Source organism: Urocampus carinirostris, chromosome 11 (genome assembly GCF_059441175.1).
Source record: "Urocampus carinirostris isolate Australia breed hairy pipefish chromosome 11, RoL_Ucar_1.0, whole genome shotgun sequence".
Classification (NCBI taxonomy): Eukaryota; Metazoa; Chordata; class Actinopteri; order Syngnathiformes; family Syngnathidae; genus Urocampus; species Urocampus carinirostris.
This window is the reverse complement of record NC_142359.1, coordinates 9,182,096-9,196,737: the sequence shown is the minus strand read 5'-3', so window position 1 is coordinate 9,196,737 and position 14,642 is coordinate 9,182,096. Positions and strand designations below refer to the sequence as shown.

Below are 14,642 nucleotides of genomic sequence, written 5' to 3'. Positions count from 1 at the left end.
ATAGAGAGTGAGAGAAAAATGGAGGAATAGAAAGAGAGAGAGAGACTGAGAGAAAGAGACTGAGAAAGAGAGAAATAAAAATACAGCGTTTGTGAGAGGCACCTGGCTTCGGCTACATCAAGTGGACATATTTCAACCTGCAGCTCATTTTTCTCTTGCGCTTCTCTCAGCGTTGTTTCGTGGGCCAGATTCAGTCCCTTTAACGGGCCTGATCTGGCCCGCGGGCCGCCTGTTTGACACCCCTGATTTAAACAAATGATCAAACAGTATCTTGCATCACTATCATTTGTGAGTCCATTTAGAAATGGTTTGAATTCAAACATATATTTTACCTTGCTTTCTTTCAGCGATCCGTCGAGTAACTAACCTTCATCCATATCAGTAGATGGCAGTAGATTACTAGTTTTTATTTTTATTAACTAGTTATCTGCGGACGAGGTAAAACAGGGAAATATATTGAATGACCTGTTTTTAGTTGGTTGAAGTTGTTAAAGATTGCGCGGCAACAAAATAATAGAACAAATAAAATAAAGTAAAATTCCTGCGCATCGTTTTGCGGATTGTATTTTGTTTTTCAAAAACAAAAAACTTTATTGTTCCACTGGGAGATGATTTTTGCTCGTTTTTAATATTATTTTTATTTCAGAAAAGCAATATATAAAATCTTAAATGGGTTAAGAATAGTAAAGTTCTAAATGACAGCAACATTTTCAGTCAACATGAATAATGGTAAATGGTCTGCATTTCTATAGCGCTTTTCAAGTCAATGAAGACCTCCCAAAGCGCTTTACAATGGGCTTCACACTTACCCATTCACTCACACTCACACACCAATAGCGGCCATGCAGCCATGCAAGGCGCCGACCTGCTTATTGTATAATCTGTTTTACTCCCCGAGGCACTGTGACCCCAATTAATTAATGAAAATAACTTTGACCTATTATTTTGTCTAAATTAAAATTGCAATCTAAAAAAAAAATAAAAATAACATAATTAAACAAAAAAACATGTTGACAGACTGTGTGCCTGGAGATATTTTTTTGATAAAAAAACAATCTTCTTTGGTTAAAAAAAAGGTTAGGAAAAACTTTAGTTTTAATGTCTGGTTTTCTTTATCTTTTGTATTTATTAAGAATAATATTTGTTGTATTTTTTTTGTATTAATGGCAGGATGTTAAAGTGTGTGTGTTTTTGCAAATTAATTAGATTAATCTCTAGGGAAAAGGTTTTATTTTGACATTAAAGGGCACATAGCATATTTATTTTCAAGTGATCACATTCTAATATTGCTCGATATCGGTGGGGACACATCCCCTCCGTCCAATCCAAACCTACGCCCTTGATCTACATGCAAGAGTAGGGCAGTTTATTTTCTCATCATTTGGTCCACGTCTTGCATAAGAGCAGGGGTGTCAAACATGCGGCCCGGGGGCCAGATCAAACCCGCTAAGGGATTGAATCCGGCCCGCGAGACAACACTCAGAGAAGCGCAAGAGAATATTTTCTCTCTCTTTCTCTTTCTCTTTCTCTTTTTTTCTCTTTGTCTCTCTTTCTTTGTCTCTCTTTCTTTGTCTTTCTTTCTTTGTCTCTCTTTCTCTCTCTCTCGCTCTTTCTTTGTCTCTCTCTCTCTCTCTCTCTCTCTCGCTCTTTCTTTGTCTCTCTCTCTCTCGCTCTTTCTTTGTCTCTCTCTCTCTCTCTCTCGCTCTTTCTTTGTCTCTCTCTCTCTCTCTCGCTCTTTCTTTCTCTCTCTCTCTCTCTCTCTCGCTCTTTCTTTGTCTCTCTCCCTCTCTCTCTCGCTCTTTCTTTGTCTCTCTCTCTCTCTCTCGCTCTTTCTTTGTCTCTCTCTCTCTCTCTCTCGCTCTTTCTTTGTCTCTCTTTCTCTCTCTCTCGCTCTTTCTTTGTCTCTCTCTCGCTCTTTCTTTGTCTCTTTCCCTCTCTCCTGCTTTCCTCTTCTCTCCTCCTCCCATTCTCTTTGTCTCTTTCTATTTCTCTTTGGATATCATTCTTTCTTTCCCCCCTCTCACTATTTGTCTTTATATCTTTTTTTGTTACTCACATTCGCTCTCTTTTTCTCTCTCTTTCATTGTCCCACCCTCTTTCCTTTTCCCTCCCTCTTTCTCTTATTTCTTTATCTCCTTTTCTTTCTCCTTAATCTACTAGTCTGGCCCCCGAGAGAATGTTTGTTCTATCGTATGGCCCCCGACCTAAAATGAGTTTGACACCCCTGCATAAGAGGCATCAACGAGAGTAATCGAGTCAGCCTCTCAAGTTCCAAACCATTTCTCTCTTTAACCGCAAGAGGGCGCTGTCGATTTACTTATGACAGAGTTGCACGTTGGAGCTGTTTAGCGTCGCACACAAATAATATTTGCATAAGGCTGTGTTGAGAATCGCATGCATTCGTCTACCTTGTGATCATTCCAGGCTGCAAAAGAATCACCTTGACAGGCTAAAGCTGCCGGAATGGAATTGCCAGCAGTTGTCATTCCTGTCGTTCCACTCCACTTGCACGTTTGCAAGACAAAACAAAAATGCACAAAAAATATTCAGAATTTCAAAAGGGATCTGATAGTTATTGCCTATACGTTCTCTAGCAGGTTAAAAAGATGTCGTCTGCTGCAGAAACTCAGCTCCCGGTTGCATTTCCAGCTCATAAGTGATCAAAGAGCATTTTCGATAGGCGGCTGCAGCTTCACTTAGCATCCACGGCCAGGATAGTTCATGTCCTTTTCCTTTTTTTTTTCTAACATATTTGAAATTCCGGTCACGGATTTCAACCCTGTCACAATGTCAACTTTCATATCCAATTTAGTGCGAGACACAGTAGAAAAAAATATGGCTTTATTTGACCCGGAGTAGAAATACTTCTGCGCAGTGGCAGACCGGCAGCGCATAAAAATATAAAATAAAGTGACTTATGCTGTTGTGGGTTCAAATCCAGCTCCAGACTTCCTGTGCGGAGTTTTTATGTTCTCCCCGTGCTTGCGTGGGTTTCCTCCGGGCACTGTGGTTTCCTCCCACATTCCAAAAACATGCATTTCAGGTGGATTGGCCGGTCCAAATTGTCCCTACGTGTGAATGAGCGAATGATTTGTCTGTCCCTGTGTGCCCTGCGATTGGCTGGCAACTAGTTCAGGGTGTCCCCTGCCCACTGCCCGGAGATGACTGGGATGGGCTCCAGCCCCCCCGCGACCCTAATGAGGATAAGCGGTACGGCTAATGAGATGAGATGAGATGTTGAAATGAACAGCAGCAGGATGGTACAGCGAATGTGGTTTCTGCTTGAGATTAAACTGCTGAGTTTTATTCCAGCGGTTAGCAACCACCAGGCCGCGGACTGATTCCGGGCCGTGGGTCATTTTCTTCTGGGCTGCACAGAATAATATACAGTGGAACCTCGGTTCTCAACCATAATCCGTTCCAGAACCCTGTTCCGAAACCGATTTGTTCAATCACCGAAATCGTTTTTTCCCATTAAAAGTAATGTAAAATCGTTTTAATCCGTTCCAACAGCCTGAATGTTTACCATGAACGTAAACATGAAGCTAACCCAGGCTAATCGTACGTTCGCGTTAGCGTAATCTTCCGTACGAAAGATTACGCTAACATGAACGTGTAAAAATAATAAAAAAAAGGATTATGAATAGGATTTCTTACCTTTGTGGTGGACGGTGGGGAGAGAAAATTCATCAAAAGTTTTTCAACCTCTTCCAAACTTGCGGCAGTTGCTTGCTTATAGCGCTAACTTCCTTAGCCGCATCACTCGATTTCACAGCCTCCTTATTCTTTACTATCGCACTGATTTAGATTTAGCCATGCTGTATTCACTAGCAAGATCGGAAATTCCTACACCTCTTTCATATTTAGCTAATATGTCTTTCTTAAAGGCAATAGTTGGACGAACAACTTGTTTTTTTTTTCACCTGTCCTGCTTGCACCGACCTTCTTCGGAGGCAAAATTAGGGGCTAAAACACCCGTACGCCGCTCAGCATCGCACCCTAGCATACCGGCGTTCGAACTCCGATTTTTTTGACCGAACAGCGAAGCAAGAATTTCTCGAAATCTTTGGTCGAACACCGATTTGTCCGAACTGAGAGGCGTTCGAAAACCGAGGTTCCACTGTACATGGAAAAACAGTTGCCTTATTTTTTGTTTATACTGTAAATACACATTTTTCTCTTTACAAAGCTATTCAAAGTATGGATGCACATTATAGATGAAGTTTTATGGAATTATATTATAGACTCTGCCCTACTTACGAACGAGATGGGCTCCGGATGATCATTCGTAAGTTGGATTTGTTCGTAAGATGCTTCAGTGCTATATTTTGTATGTTTTAAGGTTTATATAGGTCTGTTTAAGGCTTGTATAAGTATGTTTTGTTCTAAAAAATAAAAAAATTAAGACAATAATATGCCCTATAAAGATAAATAAAATTGAGTTTAACTTACTTCTGGAAGATGCGCTTCAAGAGGTCCTCCTCTGTGGTATAAAGTGGCAAAAAAAAGCGTTCCGACCATTTTCTCAACCGCATCAAGCTTTCTTATTCCACTTTAATTTCGATAGAAACGGCTCGCCTCTTCTCTACACTTTCCACCAACCATATTGAATGGATGCACGAGATATTGGACAGTAAAAATGTCAAAGTCCTTAGCGCGCTGGAGATTCAGTACAGTACATTTGTTGGCCTGGATAGGGATGGGTGCCGCCCTATATATACTGGACTGAACAAGGCGCTAACTCAGTGTTGCTTCTGCTTTGCATACACCAAAATCGGGATCAAACCACGCGAGTTACAAATGCCATAGACACACATTCTGTCGTCAAATTTTACCTCCGTGCCATATGTACTTATGAAAAGATCCCCTGGTCCATCACCTTACTTTCTTCAGTGGAATGCACAATGAGAGGCCGGAAACATCAATTTGTATCCATTCATTTAGCCTTAATACAGTCTCTACATCATTCGAAGTGGAGTTCTGATTTATCAAACCACTTTCAGGTTTCAGTCTAGACAAAGGACTGGTGTGAAGCTGGGATTCGAGGAAATTTCCACTGACTTATATTTTGTTTTTGTCATAGCCTTCCATGTTTCACCCCTTTGGTACATATATGATTGTCAGGCATTTTGAAAGTGCACTTTTGATCCCATTACAACATGGTTGTGTACTCATAAACCCAGAATATTCTGTTTTGTTTAAATGCATCTTGTTTAATGTACCGTATTTTCCGCACTATAGGGCGCACCGGGTTATAGGGCGCACCCCCAAAAAATAGTTTTTGGTCCTATATTTTCCATACATAAGGCGCACCGGATTATAAGGCGCTACAATGGGAACGTCGACAAAACAGTCAGATAGTTCAGTCAAACTTATTACCCCCTTAACATTCCGAAAGCTTGCGTACGATGTCCGTACGATGTCACTCAAATCCATCGTTCCAAATATCATTCGGAAGGTTAAAGTCTTGGGATTCAAGAAATGCCAACCATTCCTTAGTTTCTATTTGCTTTTTCGCTCGCAACTTTACTGTGCATATGACAATAAACACTTGGAATTGAGTTTAATTTAAAAAAAGACCCATCACAGAAACATCAATATCACTCTGAAACAAGATACTGGGAAAATATATAGCCGGAGTAGCTCACCGAAGTCGTTGTGTTCAATAATAATGTGCAACCATGGTCCTCTTATATCCGTGAGTGTAGTAAATCCAGGAGAATAAAATATTTACAAATACAGAATAGTAAAACATGCTTTCTCTATGCCGTAGACAACCAACCAAACTTGCTATTCACATTCATCTTTTTCAGCCAATTGCAGGCTTTGTTTTGTCCCTTTAGCCTATGCAAGCCCGTAAATGATAAAAAGGATCCGCCCCCTTTACCTCCGAATAACTTTAGCCAACAGTGATCGATTCAAATGATGATTGACGGATTGGTTAGCCAATGAAACGCCGGTATATATCCCATCATACACCGCGGACTACTTCACGTTCGGGGTAAAATCTAGTCGGCGGCTGTTGCATTAGTTGCAAGACTTTGCGACTTAATATTGATCCATATATAAGGCGCACTGTATTATAAGGCGCACGGTCAGCTTTTGAAAAAAATTAAGACTTTTAGGTGCGCCTTATAGTGCGGAAAATACGGTAATAAAAACAACTCCAGGGCTTGTTTTACCCGCCGCAAAATCTGGATGTTATACAAAAACGCGGAATAAATGATCAGCTTGAGATCACAATAAGTAAAGTCCAACTCGTCTTTATTAAAATGTGCGGTGCGTCTTTTGAAGTGTCCTTAAAAAGTCAGCTATATATTTTCTCTATGTATGCGTTAATATTTAGAGTAATAAAGGAAACCTTCAACTATGCTCCAACTACAGAACCACCAGTCTCATCAGCCATGCAAGTAAATTCATGCCAAAGGTTCTACTGAACAGACTGAAACCACGGACTGAAAACATTAAACAAACTTTAAACAAAATGCAAATGATTTCCTCTAAATTGTAAGCGCTTTTGAGCAAGATTTCCATAAGGTTAACTAAGCTATTGTCAGTAGAACAGTGCTTTACTCAACTGCGCATGTGCTGCACAGTTCTAGGGTCTTGGGAACCTCCTGTGTGGGTTCAAATCCAGCTGCCGGACTTACTGTGCGGAGTTTGTATGTTCTCCCCGTGCTAGCGTGGGTTTCCTCCGGGCACTCCGGTTTCCTCCCACATTCCAAAGACATGCATTTCAGGTGGATTGGCCGGTCCAAATTGTCCCTAGGTATGAATGAGCGAGTGAGTTGTCTGTCCCTGTGTACCCTTCGATGTGATGGCAACCAGTTCAGGGTGTCCCCTGCCCACTGCCCGATGATAGCTGGGATGGGCTCCAGCACCCCCTACTGAGGATAAGCGGTGCAGCTAATGAGATGAAATGAGATAATTGCCATTGGAGCAGCACGGCGGCTGGGTGGTTAATACGGTGCGGAGGTTCAGGGTTCAAGTCCAGCTACCGTGGGGTTTGCATGTTCTCCCCGTCCCTGCATGGGTTGCCTCTGGGCACTCCGGTTTCCTCCCACATTCCTAAAACATGCATATTCAGCTAATTGGACTAGCCAATTGTCTTTAGGTGTGAATGTGCAAGTGAGTTGTTAGTGTCTGTTCGTAGTGTCCCCTGCCCACTGCCTGAAGATAGCTGGGATGGGCTCCAGCACCCCCGGGACCCTACTGAAGATAAGCGGTGCAGATAATGAGATGAGATGAGATAATTGCAATTGGAGCAGCACGGCGGCTGGGTGGTTAATATGGTGCCGAGGTTCAGGGTTCAAGTCCAGCTACCGTGGGGTTTGCATGTTCTCCCCGTCCCTGCATGGGTTGCCTCTGGGCACTCCGGTTTACTCCCACATTCCAAAAACATGCATATCCAGCTAATTGGACTAGCCAATTGTCCTTAGGTGTGAATGTGCAAGTGAGTTGTTAGTCTCTGTTCGTAGTGTCCCCTGCCAACTGCCTGAAGATAGCTGGGATGGGCTCCAGCAGCCCCGCGACCCTACTGAAGATAAGCGGTGCAGATAACGGATGGATAATTACAATTATTTTATGTACTTTATTGCCCTTGTGTGTTAGAATGATGGTAAACCACCTCAACCTTTGCATTTTGTGTATTTACGTCCAGAATATTCTGTAATCAAAACATTGCACAGAACTGCTCATCCCGTTTCAGACTTTATTTTGAAAACTCCTTGCTCCCCCAGATCTCGCAGACACATGGATGAAGCAAAGCTGTTCTTCAACATAACCAATATCCCTCACAACGTTCATTACTGGTTTAAAAAATGACTTTGTGTGGCACAATCAGTCAGTGTGTTGTTATTTTGAGGCCAAAATAAACAACTAGTTATTGGGGAGAAAACACCCGCGGAGATTTTGGCTGCGGGAGGGCTAATTGGCTGTCACACTTCCTACTCGTTAAAGGATTAGTGCAATTCATTTGTAAACAAAAAAAATGCAGTCCAAAACCACAGCAATCAACATCGACATTTCCGCTAAAAAGAAAATGGGGAACCATAGATTTAATTTGAAAGATTAATAATTAAATAATATTTTATTTAGTATGTGTTTTTTCTATTTTTTGCAGTCTAGGTAGTGACGCGCCTAGGGTATGGAGTCCCGATCAGCCGATCTAGACTTTTCAGGTCTAATATAGTATTAAGAGGAGGCCGATAATAGATATTGGACCCGATATTTATTTCCTGCAAAAGCTTAAAAATTGGTGTCATAAATTTTAAATAATGCAAAATAAACGTATAGATTCAAATAAAACGTAAATAACTCCCTGAATCTTTTTAAAAAATAAATATAGTAGAATGTCAACACAACTAACATGGCTAGTCATTCACTTAAACCAAAAACAGTGCAAGAAATAAAATTAGGCTTTGTAGCAACCTGTATAAAGGTACATTCATTGTTAAATAGCCCCCTGATTTTTCCTATAATATAAAATAAATAAAACAACCCATGACTTAAATTAACTTCAAACAAAAGGTGCATAGAATTTTCCACAAAGCTTGCTAATTGAAAAGTGCTTTCAGAGCCAGATTGACGATCTAATGTTATGGTAACAGCTAATCACTCAGCCTTCCACTTTGGCGTACTTTTTATGCTCACCCTCAATCACAAACACACTCGCTTTATTGTGGAGTAACTTAACTTAGAATGCTGGTAAATAAATGTGGTCTTTTAAGATATGGCCAATAAAAAAAACAGCGTTTACTGAGAGAAGGCATAGATATTGATATAAATTGGTTACATAACAGAAAATACCAATCTGTGTCCTGCACTTTGTATGGAAAATGGGTCACCATGACCATTAAGAGTTCCACCATCAGTTCTAGAGCAGATGTTTTCCACAAACGGTTATACAGAATTGACGGACTCAACAATAGCCTGATTGACAAACTAATGATATGATAAGAGCTAATATATCAGTCTCCTCCTGAACGTTTTTACCTTAAACACACTTAACTACATTTATTTTACGCTTTCTTTTAATCACACACTTTTTAAAACCTCAATATTATCAGCTGTTTTGATTTATAGGCATGTCATGACTCAGGAGTATTCTTCCAGCTTCAGTGGCTCAATCCCTTGGTGCCTATCCAATAGAATAGAATATACCTTTATTATCATTATTACAAAATGGGTTGAACATATTGTGACAACGAAATTGGACGTAGCACTCCAGTTTCACATTTAACTGTAGGGATAAAAAAACAATTTAAAAAAAATCAGAAGGGGATGGGGACTATATGGTTCAAGACAGAATGCAGGGGCGAGGTAGACGGAGGCTCTGCTGCATCTGAGCCTAAAAAAACAATTTTATTTTTCTAATTGGCTTGTCAAATAGATAAAAATACCGATATGGGTCGAATTCCCAAATATCAGAGACTATAATCGTCCTGCCCCAAAAATTGGTCGTGTATAACAACCAATCCTGCCATATATAGTACAAATACATGTTTAAATACCTGTAAATAACACCCAGCTAAGTCATGTCATACCTAAATATAGGACATCATTGCAATTTATTATTTTTTATATATTGCCTCATTTATTTTGTGGTGTATTTCGTCTGGTGTATCCTTGCGTATTTTGATATGTATTTTGCTGTGTTCTCGTTTGCCCGCGTCCCTGCGTCCTAGATGCATTATTTTTGCTGGGGACGCATCGTGTCGACCCGGGGACGCAACTTTTTTGTCACGAAATTGTCATTATCATTTTTTAACAAAGATTTACCGCACTCCAAACTTTTCGTCAGGCAGATCCGCCATTGTTGTTTTGTTCGAGTTGTGTTGTGAAAGTCCGTTTCTTTTTAGAGAACCGGCTTTTTCGGCTCAACTCATTCAAGAGAGCCGGCTCTCAAACGGCTCACTTGCTTTGATGCATTATATTACGAATGATTATGTTGTATAAAGAAGTTAAGAAAAAAAGGAAATATAAAAGGAGAACATGAAAAAAGGCAGGTTTGTGGTGATCCCTTTGAATCAGTATATTACCAACAATAATTGAATGCAGAAAATGAAATAATAATTTGAATAAGAAAATGTATTATTCTACTTAATTATGTTTGCATGTATTTTTTCCTTCTACAGTGAACGTCCAAGCGACTTCATTTTTGAACTTTTTTTTTAATAATAAACCTCATTCATGTCGAGCAACTCGGTGTCTCACAACAAAATGTTCATTAACAATATATATGATATAAGGAAACACGTGTATAATATAACATGTTAAACTACATAAACAAACATGTTTGAAAAAAAATATTTTTTTGGTATTTTGTAAGGGAAAATACGACAGTTTGTAAGGGCAGGGAGCACACTTAATTTTGGGGACCCATAGATCTCTGTCGGGCCCCATAGATTTTTGAGCATGCGGGTCCCCGGGACCCATCACTTTTCACAGGTAAAAAAAACACTGATTTTGTTGCAAAAATGTTGTTCAGTGGCGGGTAAAACTGGCTGATCGCTGAGTTCACCGATCAATTGCAATGCATATATCACCAATATTTCTTTTTATGCGCTCATGGAATATACATCTCATCTCATCTCATTGGCTACACCGCTTATCCTCAGTAGGGACGCGGGGGTGCTGGAGCCCATCCCAGCAATCATCGGGCAATGGGCAGGGGACACCCTGAACTAGTTGCCAGCCAATCGCAGGGCACACAGGGACAGACAACTCGCTCGCCTAGGGACAATTTGGACCGGCCAATCCACCTGAAACGCATGTCTTTGGAATGTGGGAGGAAACCGGAGTGCCCGGAGGAAACTCACGCAAGCACGGGGAGAACATACAAACTCCGCACAGGAAGTCTGGAGCTGGATTTGAACCCACGCAGGAGGTTCCCAAGACATGAACTGAGCCGCACATGCGCTAACCACTGCGCCGCCGTGCTGCCCTGGCATATATATAGATATATATATATATATATATATATATATATATATGTATTGTAATGAATAATTTATTATCTATTCATTCTACATATGGCATGATCAATCCTCAATACTTAGGATGGGTAATTAATAATAGCCAATACAATGCAATATTGGTATCCAGATACTAAAGAGTCGATTAGACGTTCCTCATGGCGTGCTAATTATGCATAAAACATGTCAAGCGTGTAATTGATTTTGTTTTAATACAAAGCTTTTTTGCTGTCTCATGCAGGATGTTGCACTTCGCAGTTCTTGGCGGCCTCAGCCGCTTTGCAGTGCGGAGGGCGTGTGTCCTGTATCGCTTCGCCCACTCCACCCCGCAAACTACATACCGACCCATCAAAAAAGTGATGGTGGCCAACAGAGGTAAGAAGGAAATTTCCCCGTTTCTCCTCGTTTCGCTGATCATTTACCGTAAATTCCGGACTATAAGCCGCTACTTTTTTCCCTAACTTTCAACCCTGCGGCTTATTCAGTGATGCGGCCAATTTTTGTAATTTTTCTAACAGCCACCAGCGGCGCTCGAGTGTTGCTACCATTAACTGCCCTGTCACAGTCACCGTTTGGGATGAAACCTATATTATTATTAAAGCTTTGAAAACTCTCTCGGTGTACCGTCTTTCTTTGTCAATATGTGTAACCATGTATAATATGTATTTGCAACTGTAAATTTTTGTAATGTATTTATTTGTATTTATTTTAGACACTTAGTCTGATATGTTTTGCACGGGTGAACGAAAAACGAGGGGCGGAACAAACGCGCGGTGCAGAGTTTAAGTGGGGACCGCTAAAGGTGAGGGACGGACAAGGAAAGAAGAGGGGGTAAAAAGTTGGTTAAAGAAAAAGGAGTTGCGTGAGTAAATGTGTTCATCTGATATATTTTTCCCACCCTTACCTTTGGAAATGTACACTTTTTTCCTTGGATTACTTTCAACGGGACCCGGACTCTGCAGGTCTGCATCAAACCTCAAGTACCGGTATCATTTTCCGTTCATTTTGCCGGCTGTGGTTTTTGGACTGTGGACTTTAATGAAGGACCTTTAGTTTCAATCGCGGGACGTGAAGTCAGGTTTTGGTTAATTTTGTGTTTGTGTTACATGTTTAAATGTGGGCGCATGCGGCTTATATCCAGGTGCGGCTTGTGTATGTACAAAATCGGTTTTCCTCTTAAAATGTGGTGGGTGCGGCTTATAATCAGGTGCGCTCTATAGTCCGGAATTTACGGTAGATCTTAAGTTCTCGGTTGCGTGGGCGGCTTCTTTTAAACCCCACCGGAAAGCTTTAAACACTCCAAAGCGTAGAAGTCTATGGCTATTATTGCAGAAAGTCAGGTTACATTTAACGCACATTAGGATTTTTCACTCCAGCGCTCGGGGAAAAAAAATGTCCTGAAGGAAATCTGCATATTACTGGCAATTAGTAACGCTATTAAATTAGTATGGGCCTCTTTGCATTGTAATTCTTGGGTGGAAATGGTGAAACATAAAACGGAGACGATTTTCATCGGTACAATCACGTGACGATCACAAACATTTCCCTGAAGCGTGCGTGTCGAAAGATTCATGTCAGCCTTCCTTTTTTCAAAGCTCTATTAAAGCGCTTTAATCCATCATTGTGATTCAGGTTTGGGTCTGCAACACACATTCACTCTCGGGCTTTTTGTCACTGGCTTGTCCTTCACTCTGGCGTGACTCGATATCTACAACCACATAAGATCCATTCGTCACACTGCAGTTCACTAGAACTGAGCTAAGCTGTTATTTGTGTGTGTGAGAGTTAAAAGAAAATGAAATAATCCAAATCATTTCTCGTTTACTGTTAATTGTGCACTGAAAGCCACTACTTGTTCCCTACGTTTTGCGGCTTTAATTACAATGCGGAGAATCTCACTATTTACTGTAAATTCCGGACTATAGAGCGCACCTGATTATAAGCCGCACCCACCACATTTTAAGAGGAAAACCAATTTTGTACATACACAAGCCGCACCTCTATATAAGCCTCATGCGCCCACACTTAAACATGTAACACAAACACAAAATTAACCCAAACCCGACTTCAAGTCCCGCGATTGAAACTAAATGTCCTTCATTAAAGTCCACAGTCCAAAAATCACAGCCGGCAAAATGAACTGAAAATGATACCGTTGCTTAAGGTTTGATGAAGACCTGCAGAGTCCAGGTCCCGTTGAAAGTAATCCAAGGAAAAAAGTGTATATTTCCAAAGGTTAGGGTGGGAAAAACATGTCAGATGAACACTTTTACTCACGCAACTCCTTTTTCTTTAACCCACTTTTTACCCCTTCTTCTTTCCTTGTCTGTCCCTCACCTTTAGCGGTCCCCACTTAAACTCGGCACCCCGCGTTTGTTCCGCCCCTCATTTCTCGTTCACCCGTGCAAAACATATCAGAATAAGTGTCTAAAATAAATACATTACAAAAATATGCAATGTGCAAATACATATTATACATGGGTAACACATATTTACAAAGAAAGACGGTACACCGAGAGAGTTTTCAAAGCTTTAATAATAATAATCTAGCTTTGACAGGGCAGTTAATGGTAGCTAGCGGCCGTTAGAAAAATTACATAAATTGGCCGCATCACTGAATAAGCCGCAGGGTTGAAAGTTAGGGAAAAAAGTATCGGCTTATAGTCCGGAATTTACGGTATTCAAAACAAAACAATGTGATATCTGCCAAGTTCTCTAAATGTCAAAGTAAAGAAATTCAATAAGGTAATGTTAGGAATTAAATACTATAATAATGTATCATTTACCAAATTGTTCGAATTAGTTATCTGACTCCATTAACCAAACACAACTTACGCCTAACAATGCATGCTCGTTTCTATTTGTCAAAAGACTGACAAGAGACCGGCATTTCCACACGGGGGCAGATTTAATTTCTTAAACAACTTAACTAAGTGAACTCCATCAAATTAGTCGAATTAGTCTTCGTCGAGCCTCCTCTCTCGTTCTCCCTCGATCTTCTGAAGTTCTTCTCTTGACCCACGTCTCTCCCAAGCTGGCGTGCCGGCTCCTCCCATGGGCGGGCCAGGAACGCCCAAGTGGGCTCCACCTTTTCTCCTCGTTGTCTGGACCTGTCAGAACATCCCTGCGCGTTTCTACGTCATCAGGGCTTTGTTCTCCAAACATCGCCTGCCATCAGAATTCTGTTATCAAAATTTCCCAGCCAAAACACTCCTCAAGAGCCCACTCAGGGAATATCTTTTGCATTAAATGTAATTTGTATTTGATCATACAAAATCCCTTATAGTCAACTGTATAAAAATCCTTCAGTAAGTACAATAAGTAAAGTAACTATGACTCCCTTTGGTAGACAAATGCCTTGTCATATAATTATTTACGCGTATGGATGAATGAGATTCCCAGTGTCCCTATGGAGTAAGATCACGCTTTTTGCAGAATCGGCAAGAAAGTGTCTACTACAAAAAAGTCACATTTGCTGTGATTAAGACACTCATTGTCAGTGGGGAAATGTCTAGGAAAGTAAAACATTGTGCCACGATTAAAAAACTGGGCTGATTCATCAAAAATTTAAAATTTGGAATGGAATAGAATTGAATTTGTATCAGAAATTAAGTTTTTAGGGGTCATAATAGACAATAAATTAAGTTGGAAAACACACATCAGACA

The 14,642-nt window shown here is 40.6% G+C and overlaps 1 protein-coding gene across 1 annotated transcript in view; it reads left to right on the top strand.

Moving 5' to 3' along the window:
* Positions 1 to 14,642, top strand: part of pcxb (pyruvate carboxylase b) — a 444,629-nt gene that overhangs the window by 15,055 nt on the left and 414,932 nt on the right. Inside the window, exon 2 of the mRNA XM_088347024.1 lies at positions 11,218 to 11,351. Within this exon, the coding sequence (XP_088203150.1) occupies positions 11,218 to 11,351 (134 nt within the window). The remainder of the gene's footprint in view (positions 1 to 11,217; positions 11,352 to 14,642) is intronic.